Source organism: Protobothrops mucrosquamatus, unplaced genomic scaffold (genome assembly GCF_001527695.2).
Source record: "Protobothrops mucrosquamatus isolate PMUCROS unplaced genomic scaffold, P.Mucros_1.0 scaffold146, whole genome shotgun sequence".
Taxonomy (NCBI): domain Eukaryota; kingdom Metazoa; phylum Chordata; class Lepidosauria; order Squamata; family Viperidae; genus Protobothrops; species Protobothrops mucrosquamatus.
This window is the reverse complement of record NW_015386512.1, coordinates 664,773-681,717: the sequence shown is the minus strand read 5'-3', so window position 1 is coordinate 681,717 and position 16,945 is coordinate 664,773. Positions and strand designations below refer to the sequence as shown.

The 16,945-nt window shown below is 39.3% G+C and overlaps 1 protein-coding gene across 1 annotated transcript in view; it reads left to right on the top strand.

Moving 5' to 3' along the window:
• HELLS (helicase, lymphoid specific) overlaps window positions 1-16,945 on the top strand; it is a 42,076-nt gene that overhangs the window by 23,275 nt on the left and 1,856 nt on the right. Inside the window, exons 16-21 of the mRNA XM_015813241.1 lie at window positions 4,066-4,149; window positions 4,766-4,885; window positions 6,224-6,340; window positions 8,243-8,402; window positions 11,619-11,715; window positions 12,068-12,144. Coding sequence (XP_015668727.1) covers window positions 4,066-4,149; window positions 4,766-4,885; window positions 6,224-6,340; window positions 8,243-8,402; window positions 11,619-11,715; window positions 12,068-12,144 — 655 coding nt within the window. The remainder of the gene's footprint in view (window positions 1-4,065; window positions 4,150-4,765; window positions 4,886-6,223; window positions 6,341-8,242; window positions 8,403-11,618; window positions 11,716-12,067; window positions 12,145-16,945) is intronic.

The following is a 16,945-nucleotide window of genomic DNA, read 5'->3' as shown; positions in this document are numbered from 1 at the left end:
GCAGCACTATGGCGGTCACGCCCTATGCCCGCGCCCTGCAGCATCAACTGTGCATGATGGAGTATGAGGGCAGAGTCTTGTCTATGCTGCCTGGCTGCCATGTCCTTGGCTGCGCTGCTCCACGTGGGCCCCGCTCAGGGGCGACTCTCCTTCAGGGGGGCTGTTGGAGAGGAGGGGGTCACAGGGGGAGGCGAGGCTGGGGCAACGGCACGTGTGCCCACAGAGAGGGCTCCGAGTGCCGCCTCTGGCACCCGTGCCATAGGTTTGCCACCACTGCGCTAAATGATGGGATATGGGCAACATTATGTTGGTATGCAAGGTAGTCTTTCAGCTAAAGATCCATGCAATAGTATATGTTTTGAGGTATATGCATGCTAGCCAAAATTTGTCAAAATCTACCAAAATCAATCTATATTTCTCAGTTTTATTTTTAAAAATCTGTGAAAACTTTGATTGACTAAAACCACAATAAGTGGCGAGATCAATATATGTGGGCTTACCTCTGTATGGTATATGGACAATTGCAGCTTGCTGTTTCAGAGGAGTAAAAAGTAAAGGGCGTGAAATGAAAGAACATTTAAGTACGTTGTATGTTTGAGATCAAGAGAAAGGGGAAGGATATAATAGACACAAATTCAAATAGTCTTAACTTTGTGGAATGGGAGTTGAAGAGTACATGCAGGAAAGTGCAGATATAAGTTTAATTACGAATGAATGGCTAAGGTGTGTGAATTGGGGTTATCTAGGTTTTTGGGAGTTCATATGAAAAAAGGAATTCGTAGGTTGATCATAGTTCTACGTTATGCTCTAATAGTGAATGGCACAATGAAAAAAAAAGCAGAGATGAGTCTTGGGATATTATGAATTGTATTCTGAATGAATACAATCCAGGGAACAAAATACTTTGTTAGGTGAAATGAATTGGTGGGAACAAGACAGGAGAGTGCCAGAAAAGTCATGGATCTTTGGGAGAGCCGGGAATAAATAAATGGGGAATGGTAAGTAGAAAACTATGCAGCTACTTAAGCATAATCCTGTCTATGCATGCATAAGGCAAAGAAAGGAATATAAAACTTAAAGCATAATTTGATTAGTAAGGAATGAAGAGAGATTGTAAATGTGAGAAACATCATTCTGTGGGAGTGGGGAAAAGAAAAGAAGGAAAAAACTAAAACAGGAGAAAGTACAATGACTTCAGGAAGAGAAAATTTAAGCCCCACATGAAAAAAAATCTTAAAAGATTTGATTAATCTGGGCAAAGAATGAATACAAGGAAATGTGTGGAAGCTGCATAGAACAGAGTGGAAATAATTACACAACAGATACGTAGAATTGTACTAAAAGGAAATATAAATAATGCTTATCAGAATGATGAAGTAGAAAAGGATTTGGGTGAGGGAAAATACACGTAACAGAATACTGCAAAAATAAGGATGAGAGAAAGATAATACATGTAGAGGAAATGGAAAGGAGATTCTAGATGACGCAGGAATAGCAGTGATGTGTTAAAAAGTGGAATTGAAACAAATCGTATTGTTAATGTCTAATAAGCATTGATAAAAACTGAGAAAGTTAGAAAATAGTAAGCTGCAGGTGCAGGCAGTGTAGCTGGAGAAATGTTGAACTAGTTTGATTCTGGAGGAGTTGTGTGCCTTATTTAGCGTGTCTATGGATATTGCGTTGGTGGCTGTAGATGTAATATTAGATTAGAACGTCACCTGTATTGCTCAGTGTATTGCTCCCCTGTATTGCACAAACAAAGATATGCAAAACCTCCAGAATTTTAAGTGCATCTGGGAAGATGCTCGGCAGAATTTTGATTGAAAGAGGTGGCAATCAGCAAAATTGGGGAAGAGCAGAGCAGCTTTTCACTAGACATGAGGGTATGCGAACTAGATTCTTGCTTTCTGCCAGGTCATGCGTAAACTAGGAGAAGATAAGTTTATTGTTCATTTATTCATTTAGAGCAGACATGTCAAACACAAGGCCCGGGGGCCGGATGCGGCCCGCAAAGTGGTTTTATGTGGCCCACGAAGCCATCCTGGAAACAGTGAGGGAACAGCCCCTGCTGCCTTGGCCCTGGCCCAGGCCAGCCGGGAACTGATGTACGATTTTGTGGTGGCCATCTTGGCACTTGCCCCGGTGGACCATGCCTTGGCACTTGCCCCGGTCCCACTCCCTTCTGCCAGAGACCTTCAGATCTGTCCCACTCCTGCCCAGGCCCCACAGGCACCCTTGACGCGAATGATATAGAACTGGTCACGCCCACCCAGTAGGCCACACCCACTCCATCCACACCCACCCAGTAGGCTTCACCCACTCTGGCCACACCCACCTGCCCCCCCCCCAAGGGCAACCGCAATGCTGATGCGGCCCTCAGTGAAATTGAGTTTGACACCCCTGATTTAGAGCAGTGCTTCACAGATAGGGGTAAATTATCCAAAATTGGATAAAAGTGGTTTTTCTTTGGTAATAGTATGCAAACCCATTACCCGATCACAACACGGATATGTAAATTGGCATTGGGTAAAAAGAATTTTCTAATAGTGGTTTGGGATTGATTTAAGAAATATGATTTAAATGAAAGAAAAGGTTTGGGATTGATTTAAAGAATATGATGAAGTAAATAAACATATAGCATGTAAGCGTTGCTTGAGCAGGATCTGCAGAATTGTCTGGGACACTACACATCCTCTTCACAAACCTGTTTTCCTTGTTACCTTCTGGGAGGAGGCTTCATGGTATCCGAAGCAGAACATCCAGATTCAGTCACAGTTTCATTCCATACCGTATTAACTTTGTGAACTCTAAAGCTTCCTCCTTCCGTTATGTATTCAAGATGGACAGTGATTAATATTTATATGTAGGGGTGTAGGTACATACATATATTGTACATAGATGTTTATATGTATGTTATATATGTGTACACTTTTGAGAGCAGGCAACGGAATTTCATTTTTAATGCGTGCCAGTGTGCCCACAGTGAAAAATGACAATCAAGGTTATCTTATCTTAAGTAAATTGCCTTGAATTGTAAAATATTTTGCATGAATATGTGTTGTTGGGTGCAGCAAGAGAAATTATGGTGAAAATAAAAGATAGATTAGAACTGAATACTTAGTGACTGGTTCACCATGCAGCACAGAGCAGTCAAGGATGCCTCTACACTTTTTCTGCCATAATTATACTGATAAGAAAATATAACCTTGCCTTCAAGATCATCCAATTTTCTTTATTCTAAGTGGAGGATTTTCCTATATATAACAAAGTTTTCATTTATAATAACAATCCCATTCAGCAGTAACTAGGCAATTATAAATATTTATAAATATTCAGGACACTTTATATTTGTAGACGACATCAATTCTGTTAACTGTTAGCAGTTATTTCACTAATCAGGTATTCTGTCTATTAACCAAAAAGACATACTTGCCAGAATTAGAATCTCTGAAATCTTGTTTGTTTATTGATGTCAGAAGCATCACAATTAAAAATAAGGCATACTATATGACATAAAATTTAAAATATAAAGTAAAAGATTAAAAAATATACAAATTAAACAAACCCTGCCCAGAAACTAGCAACATTAATGGTGTTCTGTCATGCTGTCGTGAGGTCCTCAAGTGTACCCTGATCGGAATATAAAGGGCAGTTATATGTATGTGTTGTTTTCTGCTGGTCATCACAATCGCGAAGAGCAGAAGCCACTGGATAGCCCCATTTGTTCAGAGTGTCTCTGGACCTTGTTGTGCTGTTGTACTATTCAACAATTTTCATACTCCCCAGCTTTCGTCAATCCCAGGTGCCAGCTCCTCCGTTGTTTCCATCCAGCATTGGTTCTTTGTAGCTTTCCATAGATCCACTCTGTTTTTAAATTCCTCAAAGTTTTCCATCGGCCTAAGAAATCTTTCTTTGTCTTTCTTTGCCATTCTCTGATAATAAAGGAAATGAGACCATATTTACATATATTGCTTTCAAAAGGCCAAGAAAAGCAGCATGTTAAAAGCAGTATCTATAATATATTCATAATATAGTTTTTGTTGTTGTTTCCCCTCTCACGTGAAGGTGGATGAGGATCTAGTGAAGAATTCTGGAAAAACATTACTCTTGGATCGCATGTTACCAGAACTAAAAAAGCGAGGACACAAGGTATTTTTTTGAATTTAGTATAAGCAGGCTCAAGTCGCAACTGCGAAACATTTAAATCCAAATTTCTTTTCTGACAAAGAGTTAAAGAATTAAATTGGGAGACTAAGATGGCCATTTCAAGCTCGTTCTGCTCTCTTCAGTTAGCCACACCCTTTATGGGATTCGAACCTGGGAAGTTTACATACTAGGCGGTGATTTAACCACCAAGCCACAGGCTCTCCTCCCCTCTTTGCCAGCCGAGTCAAGGGAGTATATACAGGAAGTTTTTCAGACAGACCGGTCTGATTGATTGATTATATATATATATATATATATATATATATATATATATATATATATATATATATATATATATATATATATATATATATATATATATATATATATATATATATATATATATATATATATATATATATATATATATATATATATATATATATATATATATATATATATATATATATATATATTATATTATATTATATATTATATTATATTATATTATATTATATTATATTATATTATATTATATTATATTATATTATATTATATTATTAATTATTATATTTCACACCTCTGAGATAAGTTACTAAGGAATATTTCCTCAATTTAGGTGGTGCTGTTTTCACAAATGACCCGAATGTTGGACATTTTGATGGACTACTGCTATCTGAGAGATTACCAGTTTAGTCGTCTGGATGGAAGCATGTCTTATGCAGACAGAGAAGAAAATGTAGGTGGCTTTTTCTCAGAAACATTCACCTGATTTGCTTAATTTTTCTAAGATTTATCAAGAAAGCAAGCTGGGAGTAAACTATTTGACTTCAACTTAATCCTCTGCAAAAAAAACATTGGGAAGCTTCTGCAGTCCGGTTGCTCTATTTTGTAGAGTGGTTGTTGAGATGATAATGTTGTATATTACTGTAGAATTGCTGGAAATTAGTGTGGATTAATGGATTGTGTCTTGAAACATACACTTGCGATGAAAAATATATCCCAAATATTTAGATCAGTGTTTTTCCACTTGGCAATTTTAAGTTGTGTTGACCTCAGCTCCCAGAATTCTCCAGCCATGCTTACTTCAAAATGTAGGTTATCATGAATAATTGCAGATAGAAGAGCATAACTTCAAATCGGTTTTGAATTTTCATGCCTCTTTTTTTTTAAATAAATTTTCATTTGTTTGGATTTTTAAAATGTATCTTGTGATGGCTCTTTTTTTTTTTAGTTTTCAAACAATTCATTAGGATTTTTTTTTAAAAAAAACTACTAAATTTTCTACTGTTGTTAACGTATGTTCTTAACCTTCTCAACCCCCAAAACATTGTGAAATATAGGAGCATGCCATAATATAATTCAGTGATGGTGAACCTTTTAGAGACCGAGTGCCCAAACCGCAACCCAAAACCCACTTATTTATCGCAAAGTGCCAGGGCCGCATCAGCATTGTGGTGCCCTCGGGGGGGGGCAGGGAGGTGCCTCTGCTGCCTCTGGCATGCAAAAACCGGGGGCACAAAAATGGGCCACCGTGCTGCAAGGCACAAAAATGGCCACCGCCGCACCATGGGGTGCAGATACAAGGTGCTGCATCATGCAAGAACGGGGCAGGGCTAGTGAATATCGTGCAGGCACTAGCCCCACCACATTTGCAGCCCGTGCGTGCTCACGGCCCCGTGCGCACATGCACGCATGTAAAATGCTTCCCCTTCCCTTTTCTTCCAGTCCACCAATCGATAATGGTTGGTGACCTCTGCTCTACCACCTCTATTCGAGCTTGCCAGTCAACCGCTTCGCCTCTTTTGTGCTGGGTGGGGCTCCTGCTCTGAGCAGCGGTAGCGGCCTGATGGACCTGCTGCTGGCGGCGGTGTTGCATGTGCCAACAGAGAGGGCTCTGAGTGCCACCTCTGGCACGCGTGCCATAGGTTCGCCACCACTGATATAATTCTTCCTATAATTTTTTGTAGTTTAACCAGCCAAATGGCTAAAGGTTTCTTTCTGTTTATTATCTTTAAGGACAGGCATGCTGATTTTCCTATTTTATGTTAAATTGGTGATATTCTGCCTTTTATAGATGAAGAATTTTAATACAGACCCTGAAGTTTTTATATTTTTGGTGAGCACACGAGCTGGAGGTCTTGGCATTAATCTGACTGCAGCGGATACAGTCATAATTTATGACAGTGACTGGGTACGTACTACGAAGTCCTGATCCCAAAGGACTGTATAGTCAACTCCATCAATAGAGTACAGTTTTAAAATCCACTTGGAATTTAAGCTCTGCCTATGAAAACTGGTACAATTTTAAAATAAATGCTAATTAAATTAGCGAGAGCCAGTTTGATATAGTAGTTAATGCGGCAGCTAGAAATTGGGAGACTGTGACTTCTGCCAAAGGCACAAAGCCAGCTTGGTAAGCTGGCAAGTCATTCTCGCTCTAAGAAGGGGGCATTGGCAAGACACTTCAGCAAATCTTGCCAAGAAAATTGCGGGGACTACTCCAGGCAGTCACCAGGAGTCAACACTGACTCGCAAGCGTTAAAAAAAAACCATAGTAAAGCATAGCTATATAGTTTTCCTTATTAAATGTAAGTACAGGTAGTCCTCGGCTTACAACAGTTCATTTAGTGGCTGTTCAAAATTAACAACATCATTGGAAAAAGTGACTTATCCATTTTTTTCACACAACCATTGTAGCATCCTCATGATCGTGTATTCAAAATTCAGATGCTTGGCAACTAACTCTCGTTTATGACAGTTACAAAATTCTGGGGTCATGTATGATCACGTTTTGCGACCTTATGACAAGCAAAGTTAATGGGGGAAGCCAGATTCACTTAATAACCGTGTTGTGAACTTAATAACTGCAGTGATTCACTTAACATCTGTAGCAAGAAAAGGTGTAAAATGAGGCAGAACTCAAGTTAACAACCGTTTCATTTAGCAATAGAATTTTGGGCCTCAATTGTGGCCGTAAGTCAAGAACTACCTGTAGCGATATGCCATTTAAAGTCCTGTAGTTTTTTTCCTTAAAGCATGCTAAATTCTACCAACCATAGATATAGTGTAATGTTTCTAACAAGACTTTGTCTCTCAAATTCAAAATTTAACTGGAGAACATAACATTTTTTCTTATTCTCCTAATTAAAGGCCTCAGCTTGGCGCACTTCAAAAATAATTAGGGATAACTGAACAAAGTTCAGTTCTTCTGTTGCCTGTTAGTATGGGAGAATCCATAGCTATGTGTACAGTTGTCAAAAATTCAGCCCACAGCATTATTATAGTTATAAAATTCCATACAAAAGTTTGCTCTGTCCTTACCTTTGTAGTACTTGTGTTGCACTTTCTGCAATTTAACAGCCAGAAGAATCCAACTTGGTGCCAAAGGAGAAGCTTTAAGTGCAGAAAATGCCAGATTCATTTCTGTAATTTCTTCAAGAATGTTTTTAAGCACGTGTAAGAACATGAAAAAACTTCTGCTTGTCACAGTAAACAAACCTGAGCAATGTTGAGCCAGGAGGCCCCAAAGCATCTTTGACATCTTTAACCAAACATAGGAGATCCTTGGAATTAAATAAAAGTGTAGATATATAAATACTTTTAAATGCTTAAAATCTCATAAACTCTCTTATGATACTTCAGCTTAGAATGGAAGGTTTCTTGGGGTCACCTAGCACTTGAGAAAGTTGTCTGTTGTTGCATTTGAGAATAGACCAGAAAGTATTCCATTTTTCTTGACATCAAGAATACATATAAAGTATTCAGGATTTTTAATAAAGGCTATACAAAGATGCAGATTCGAAGGGTGATCTGTGATTTGAAGCATGTGGAGGTATGCATGTAGCACCTATTAGGAATGCTTTAAAGCCGCTGCATCTTCTTCTGAGCAGGCACAGCTGCCTCTTCACCTGATGTGTGGTGTCTGTTATTGTTGCACTGCGTTGTAGATAAAAGTCATAGTCAGTTGTCCCCATCTCTCGGAGAACTTTTCCCCCCAAATTGTTAACAAGTCAGAAGTTCTTTTTCCTAAGAGGAATTGTTTACATGGAGATGGAAAAGATAAATATTAAATTCATATATTTTCATTTCATAGAACCCTCAGTCTGATCTTCAAGCACAAGACCGATGTCACAGAATTGGTCAGACAAAGCCGGTGGTTGTATATCGTTTTGTAACCGTAAATACTATTGACCAGAAGATTGTGGAAAGGGCTGCTGCCAAAAGGAAATTAGAGAAGCTGATTATCCACAAAAGTTAGTAATATCTCTATAACTCTTAGAAATCATGTTCACAATTTTCTTTATTGGACCACTAGCTATGACAGTGATGGCGAACCTTTTAGAGACTGAGTGCCCAAACTGCAACCCCAAACCCACTTATGCATTGTCGGGTGCCGGGTGGGGTGGCCCATTGGCTGGGTGTGGCCAATTGGCTGGGTGTGGCGCATTGGCTGGGCGTGGCTGCGGTAGTAACGGCAGACTGGGTGGGATTAAAAAGTTCAATCAATCAATTCCAACTTTGCAAGGTCTTTTTTTCTCCCGCGAGAAGTTGAAATTGACTCATTGATTGAACCTCTTTTTTTTTTTTGTACATGGCGGTGGAGGCCTAAAGCGAAAAGGTTTTATAAAATCTAGCTGAAGGCCTAGGACTGGGGCGGACGGTGTGCGTGCCCACAGAGAGGGCTCTCAGTGCCACCTCTGGCACCCATGCCATAGGTTCGCCATCACTGAACTATGAGGTGTTTCTCCAAAAGTAAGACCTACCCCCAAAATAAGCCCTATTCCATGGATAGACACTTGCCTTGCCAGCCCACTTCTTCTGCAGCCGAAGGAGCAGCTAAGAATGGAGCTCGGGCCTGCATTTCGTGGTCAGAAGTCTTTCTGGAAGGCCTCTGCAGCCGAGAACCAAGCTATGGATTCAGTCCATGGAAATTGGCCGCAGAAGAAGGGGCCGGCAGGACGGGCTGTTGGTGTAGCCACTGTGAGGTGAGTGTAAAAGCCATTCCACCCCTGCCCTGAAAATAACACGTGCCTCTTTTGGAGGCAAAAAATAAAATAAAATAAGACCAGGTCTTATTTTCAGGAAAACACGGTAGTTGACATTAGTCTTCCATTTAAAAGCTATTTGTTTCTTTATTGGCACAGAATACAAGGACAATCTGTCAAAAGCAACACGAAACATAAAATATAAATCATTACTGAAAGCCCTTACTAACATTTTTCAAACAAATACGTCCCTGGGTTCTAATTCCAGTCCTATGGAAAAATTTTTACAGCCTGGGAGCAACCCAGGAGAAGATCCTCTCCATCGTCCTTCTATATCACAAGAGCTCAGACAACTTCAGAAAGGCATTTCCTGCATATCTTAATGACCTATAGGCCCCTAATGAGACAGATACTTCTTTTAGGCAGCCAGATTATATGGCATTTAAAAATCAAAAGGAACAGTTTATATTGTTTTATCCTGTAAAAAAATGGCATCATGGCTAAACTTTTAATACAGTTAATGAATACAATATCACGTTACCACATTTTGAACCAATTGAAGCCAGAACGTATTCTTCAAAGGGTAGCCTAAGAACTAGTAGGCTGTAGGAATATTCATGATGTAATCAAGGCATGGATGATTATTGCTAGAGTTGTCAGGCTTAGACTAGATTGTAGTTGGGATGCTAAATGTAGTTGTGTAAAAACTCAAAAAATTCAGTACCTGACTAAAAACGTCTGCTAATAACTGCAACAAAGACCAAGGAACCAGTGAATAGTCTGGTTCCTTCAAACTTCTCTGGATAAGGAGAGGATGGGAATTTGTTAGTGTGTGTTCTGGATGGCTTCACAAGGAGATTGCAGGACAGTGATTTTCCACAGGTTTGAAATCCAGGAAACGATGGGATAAAAACCATTTTGCGCACACACTACAGTAGAGACTTTCAATTCATAATTTCAAAAACTGGACACTAGAGGAAGCTACAATTTATAGGTGGAGGAAAGATTTATAAAACTTCAAAATGTTCTAATGATAAAAATAAATAAGGAGACTTTTGAAAAATGGAATCAGAAAAAAGTAGTGACAATATCAACAGTGTCAATAATGATGTCAGCTTCTATGGATACATTATGTCCAAAAGATGGTATTGGAAAAAAAACCATGTAGAACAAATTTTATCTGACATGAAAGCATCAAGAATGGATTTACAACTGACAGACCAAGAGGTTGACTTAGACAAAGATGCTTCACTCCACAAAAAAACTGACTGAGACTTTAAAATTTAAAACGGAAATACAAATGATAAACCAAAAGAGAGTGACCTGTATAATTTTTTCGTAATGAATTTACCAAGAAGCTTACTATAATTTTAAAGATGGGACAAAGAAGAAATTAAGAGAAATAAAATCCTCAAATCCACAAGGAATAAACCTTCCCAGTTCATTTTGTTTCAATCAGATCTCAGCCATATCTTTTGTGAACACCAAACTTCAAGATAGATTCCTAGAAGCTGCAAAGTCTCAAAACGGAGCAAGGATAATCTGTTTATATCAAGTGCTAGAGACTATACCCTAAACAAATTGGAGGAACTGGCTGTGTTTAGCCTTGAGAAAAGACAGTTGAGAAAAGGGGACACATTTGTCTTTCCATAACTGCCAAACAGCACAGGGGGCACCAATCTACTTAGGCATATCAATTACATAACAAATAATCTTGGTAAGCGATAGTTTGCATTCCATCATTCTCAAATGTTTTTCACAACCCTCTAATTCTGAAATCTCCTTAGAACAAGGGAGATTCTCTGTTGCTAAATGGAGGGCAAATGAAGAAGTCATTGGTAGTTCAGATTGTTTGAAATACATTATTACCTCAATAATGTACCTCAAAACAATTGTGTACTTCAGCTTACAGTTTATATTTACTGTGTAAAAGAATGAAGAACCTGGTCTGATTCTAAGAAAACTTTCAACTTTCAGAATCCAGCTTTTAGGACGATAAAAATAAAGTCTTTGAAGGGACTTCTTTTCTGAGAAATAGATCAGAAAATGATACTGAGTAAATGTCTAAAGATAGTTAAGTTTTGTGCTGCTAGATTCAGAGTAATTTGCCCTGTATTCTTTCTGACAGCAATGATGCCTACTTGTGTTAAGTCAAGTGATCTTGGAAATGGGATGCTATTTATGCAGTGCTTTAATTTCTTTTCTTTTTTTTGCATTAGTTCTTTAATATCTACAGCTAATAGTATTTGCACTATATAAATATGAATCCGAAATGATTATTTTCTTCTTCTATATATAATATCAAGGAGCTTTTGGAAAATATTTGTGTTTGCATTAATATTCTGTAACTATAATCTTATCATTCTTCTATTTTAGAATTACAAAAATGACTGTCAGTTTATACAGTATATTTAATAAAAAAAATCACTGACAGAGTGAGAGTGCTGATCAATAACAATATATTTTTTCTTGTTTCCCTTTAAGATCAGTTCAAAGGTAGTAAATTTGGAGTAAACCGGTCAAAGAGCTGCTTAGATCCCAAAGAGTTAATAGAATTGCTGCAGTCCAGGGATTATGACAGGTATGATCTGCTTGCTTCCTTGTCTTATTTGATTTATTTTCTATTTTTTTTCTTTTTGTAGTTCAAGGTGGCATACATAGCACTTTGTCCGCCTGTTATCCCATAACATCCACCCTGTGAGGTGGGTTGGGTGGGTTAAAGCAGAGTGACAAACCCAACATTATCCAGCAAGTTTCGGTGGATAAACCAGAACCTGAATTTCTCCATTCCTGGTTTAAGCCTTAATCACTGCATCACACTGGTTCCCCACACGGAACAAATTATTAAATGAAGGAAGCATTTTTACAACTAAAGCTAAAGTCATTGCCAAGAAGTTAAGCCAGGGAACTTAATAAAATATTTCTTTTTCTAGAGAAATTAAAGGTTCAAGAGAAAAAGTAATAACTGACAAAGATTTAGAGCTACTACTGGACAGAAGTGACCTTATCGGTAAGTATTAGATATATTAGTATGCCTTCTGTTTTATTGCAATATTTAAAAAAAAAATCATTCAAAATATCAATTTATATTTAGTATTGAGGTGAGTGAGCACCAGTATGCTTATGAATATCCCTCTTGCTCTCTCCAGGTTATTATTTTACATTTAGCTCTCTGACAAATATCATAGCAACCACACATAAACACAGTACAGCCTTTTTCCCAGGGTGTGTCCTGCTCACACCATATTGAAAGATTATTTTTTTTGTCAGTATGTAAGGAACAAGAAGAAGGTAAAAGAAACAATAGGTCCACTAATGGAAGCAGATGACAAGAAGATGCCAGGCAACAGGAAGAAAGCAGAACTGCTTAATCCCTTTTTGCATTTTTTTATGTAAAAGGAAAAAGTAGCCCAACTTATCAAAGGCAACCCTGAGGGAAATAGAACAGGTATACAAATCCAGATCGGCAAGGAAATAGTAAGAGAATACCTATCCACCCTGAACGAGCACAAATCACCTGGAACAGATGTTTTGCATCCCAGGGTATTGAAGGAGCTGGCAGATGTAATCTCAGAGCCATTGAATATAATCTTTCAAAGTTCCTGTAGCACAGGGGAACTACCAGAAGACTGGAAAAGAGCTGATGTGGTTTCAGTCTACAAAAAAAAGGGGGGGGGACATGGATCCAGGAAGTTATAGGCCAATTAGCTTGACCTCAATACCTGGGAAAATTCTGGAAAAGATAACCAGAAGATTTGTGAGCACCTAGAAATGAACAAGCTTTCTAGAAGTCAGCATGAGTTTGTTAAAAACAGATTGTGCCAGACACACCATACTTGGACTTCAGTAAGACCTTGGTCAAAGTAGACCACAGACTACTTCTTGGTAAGGATACACACTTCCATCATCAAATGGATTCAAATTGGCTGACCAACCACACCCAGTGTGTAGTCCTGAATGGAACTACATCCACACAGAGGGAATCATGCAGTAGGGTATCTAAAGGTTCTGTTTTGGGCCCAGTATTCTGCAACATCTTTATAAATTATCTAGATGAGGGGATAGAAGGGTAACTCATCATATTTTTAGATGACACCAAGCAGAGGGAATTGCTAACACTTTGGAAGATAGATTCAAAAGGATCGTGACGGACTTGAGCACTGGGCTCTATCTAATAAGATGCAGTTCAGTGGTGAGAAAAATAAAGTCCTGCACTTAGGCAGGAAAACCTAAATCAGTAGTTGTGGAATAGGCAGTATCTGGCTCAACAGTAGTAAGCAACGAAGTCCTTCGCTGCATCAACAGCGGGATATCATCAAGATCTTGAGAAGCGATATCGCTTTATACCGCAGTAGTGAGACCACACTTGGAATATTGTTCTGTGTTCTGTAGTATAGTTCTGGTCCCCACATTATAACAAAAATGCTGAGAACCCTAGAAAGCATGCAAAGAAGATCAACAAAGGATCTGATGGCTAAATCATATATGATGAACAGTTGAGGGAGTTAGATATGTCTACCCAAGGGGTAGGCAACCTTGGCTCTTTTATGACTCATGGACTTCAACTCCCAGAATTCCTGAGCCAGCATGGCTCAGCCTGGAAACCTCTCCCTTTTCCCTCAGCGTGGCTGGCTCAGGAATTCTGGGAGTTGAAATCCACGAGTCATAAAAGAGCCAAGGTTGCCTACCCCCGGGCTAGCCTATCGAAGAGAAGGATTTGGGGAACATTATAACTGTCCTCCAGTACTTGAGGGGCTGTCACAAAAAAGAGGGGATTGACTTATTCTTCAAAGCACCAGAGGGCAGGACAAGAAATAATGGGTGGAAGCATGTTAAAGAGAGATACAGCTTAGAAAGGAGAAATTTCCTGACAGTGAGAACAGTTGATCAGTGGAACAGCTTGCCTCCCAAAGTTGTGAATACTCGATCACTTTTCAAACTTTTCAGGTTTTCAAGACTGGGTAACCATTTGACTGGGATTATATAAGATCTCCTGCCTTAATCGGAGTTGGACTAGAAGACCTCTAAGGTCCCTTCCAGCCCTATGATTCTATGTTCTACCTATATACCACATGTAGTACTGTTTCCCTGAAGTAAGGGTGTCAGCCTCTTTTGTTTCCATCATCTGTATTTCTCCCCAACCAGTGAAACTGGATTAAACATTTACTACTCTGTTTCCAGTTATATCTCTGATCTTTCCTCCTTCTTGTCTCCACCCCACCAACAAGTCTTTCTCCTGTAGTTTGTGTGTGTGAGAGAGAGTTTTGAGTAGACCAATAACTTTGATGTTTGTCTTTAATCAATACAGGCCCTTCCCTGTCCTCAGGGGCATTTATAATGTGACTCGTTGCCTTTTCCAATAACTCTTTCCTATAGTGTAGGCCAGGGGTAGGCCACCTTGGCTCTTTTATGACTCGTGGACTTCAACTCCCAGAATTCCTGAGCCAGCATGGCTTAGCTTAGAAACCTCTCCCTTTCCCTTCAGCATGGCTGGCTCAGGAATTCTGGGAGTTGAAGTCCACGAGTCATAAAAGAGCCAAGGTTGCCTACCTCTGGTATAGGCCTTATACTATCACTGACACTGTGCAGGTCTTCAGTTGGGTCATTTGAGTAGTATTTTCCTCTACTCTTGGGCTTCCTGATAAATATATGTTATTACCCCATACCTTTACCTCAATTTAATACCATACATCACCACCAAGTATTTCCCTACCTCTATTAAACAACCATTATGTCTCTGATACTTCTTTTTTCCCCATCCTAAAGATCTGGTGATAGAATTTGTGAGGTCTAAAACTGAATATAGTATTCTATGTGTGGTCTGACCAATGCAGTATAGAGCAGTTACCATCACACTGTTTATATCTGTTAATACAGAAGCCATGGTGGCACAGTGGTTAGAATATAGCACTGCAGGCTAACTGCCCAGAGCCAGAAGTTTAAGCCTGACCACTATGAGGACCAGATTGTTGGAGGCAATATGCTGACATTGTAAACCACTCAGAGTGCTGTAAAGCAGAGATCCCAACCTCCGGGTCATGGCCCATTAGTAACTGGGCCACACAAGTGAACAAAGCTTCATCTGCTCATGCACAGGATCTAGATAGCATGTGAAACCATGTCCCTTGGTCTGTAAAAAAAAAATTTCCCACAGTCCCTGGTGCCCAAAAGGTTGGGGACCGCTGCCATAAAGCGTTATGGAGTGGTATATAAATCTTAAGTGGTATTACTTTTGCTATCTCTGTCAAGCAGCCCAAGATTGCATTGGCTTCTGTAGGAACTGTAGCACACGTCTGGCTAATGATTAATCTGTGGTCTACTTCAGAGGTCCCCAACCTTTTTGGCAGCAAGGACCAGTTCCATGGAGAGAGGTTTTTCCACGGACCAGAGAATGCATGGATTTGTGTGCTGCCTGCATCCCACAGATGGGGCTTTGCTTATTTGTGCGGACCGGTTGCTGGCATGTTGCGGCCCAGTACCGATCCATGGACCAGGGGTTGGAGACCCCTGGTCTACTAGAATACCCAGGTGTTTCTCACAATTACTATTGCTTAGCCAGGTTCTGCCTATGCTTGTACCTGTGCAAATGATTTTTCCAACCTACATACAGAACCCATATTTCTCTCCATTGAACAGGATTCGGATGGATAGAGCCCAATGTTCAAGTCTATTTAGATCACTTGGGACCTTGATTCTATCTTTTAAGATTAGCAATTGCCAAGGCTTGTGTCCTCCTTAGATTTGACGAACACCTGTTTTATCCCCTCGTCAAAGTCATTTGTAAAAATGTTGAAGAGCACTGGACTCAGGACAAAACCCTGAAGTACCCCATAGCACACCTCGCTCCATTCAGACTTCGATCCATGAAGGACCGAGCATCGGGCACATTTGCACAACCAACTATGAATCAATCTATCTGGTAGTGAGACCATCTATCCCACATAGTTCCATTTTAACAAGGTGGCGGCTTTAGTCAATGTTATCAAATGCCTTACTGATTTTTAGGACAATTGTGTCCACAGCTTTCTCTTGACATATTAATCACCTTGTCATAACAATATTTTTATTTTTTTTGCCAAAGTCTATTTTTAACAATCCGTTGCTGGCCTCTAGTAATTATATTGCTCTTTTTCTAAGTGCTTGCAAACCCACTGTTTTATCCTCACTAGCAAATCTCAGGGTTTCTGAGTGGAAACTTTCCACTTCAAGTCTCAATTCTGCATCTTACTGCATGCATCAAAATTGCCTTATTTTTGTGAGTACCACACAGATGAGATTCCTGGAGACTAGTTTTCAGTTATAATTGCTGTTTATGTAATTTCTAGAGTTGCCAAAAAAACAACAGAGTATCTGTAAGTATTGTTAGGCTAGGGAAGTGTAGACCGGCAGCTTAATTTGGATAAACACGCTGATTACTCTTCTGGACTCTTTTCAAAGCAAACTTCTTCTAAGGAGGATGTAATGCTCATGCTGTGGTCAGACAGATACTTCTTTCTGATTCTCTTTACTGGCACACCAGTCAATTATTTCTCCATTTACACACTAAAATAGCCATATAGAGCTTAATTGCTTTTTAAAAAAACCCTCTTAATGGACTAATCAGGGCACAGGAGTACCCTTTAAAGCAGGTGGTCTGCTTTAAAAATGAGATTTTTATGCACGTATCAAATGGGATTTTATCCATTGCAGAAAGAAATTCTGTATAAACAAACCAGTATCTGTTAAATAGAAAGCTTACTATATCCACATAACATGTGTGACCAGGTCTGGATGAATTTTCTATTCCAGACATACTTGGCACACATTCTTCA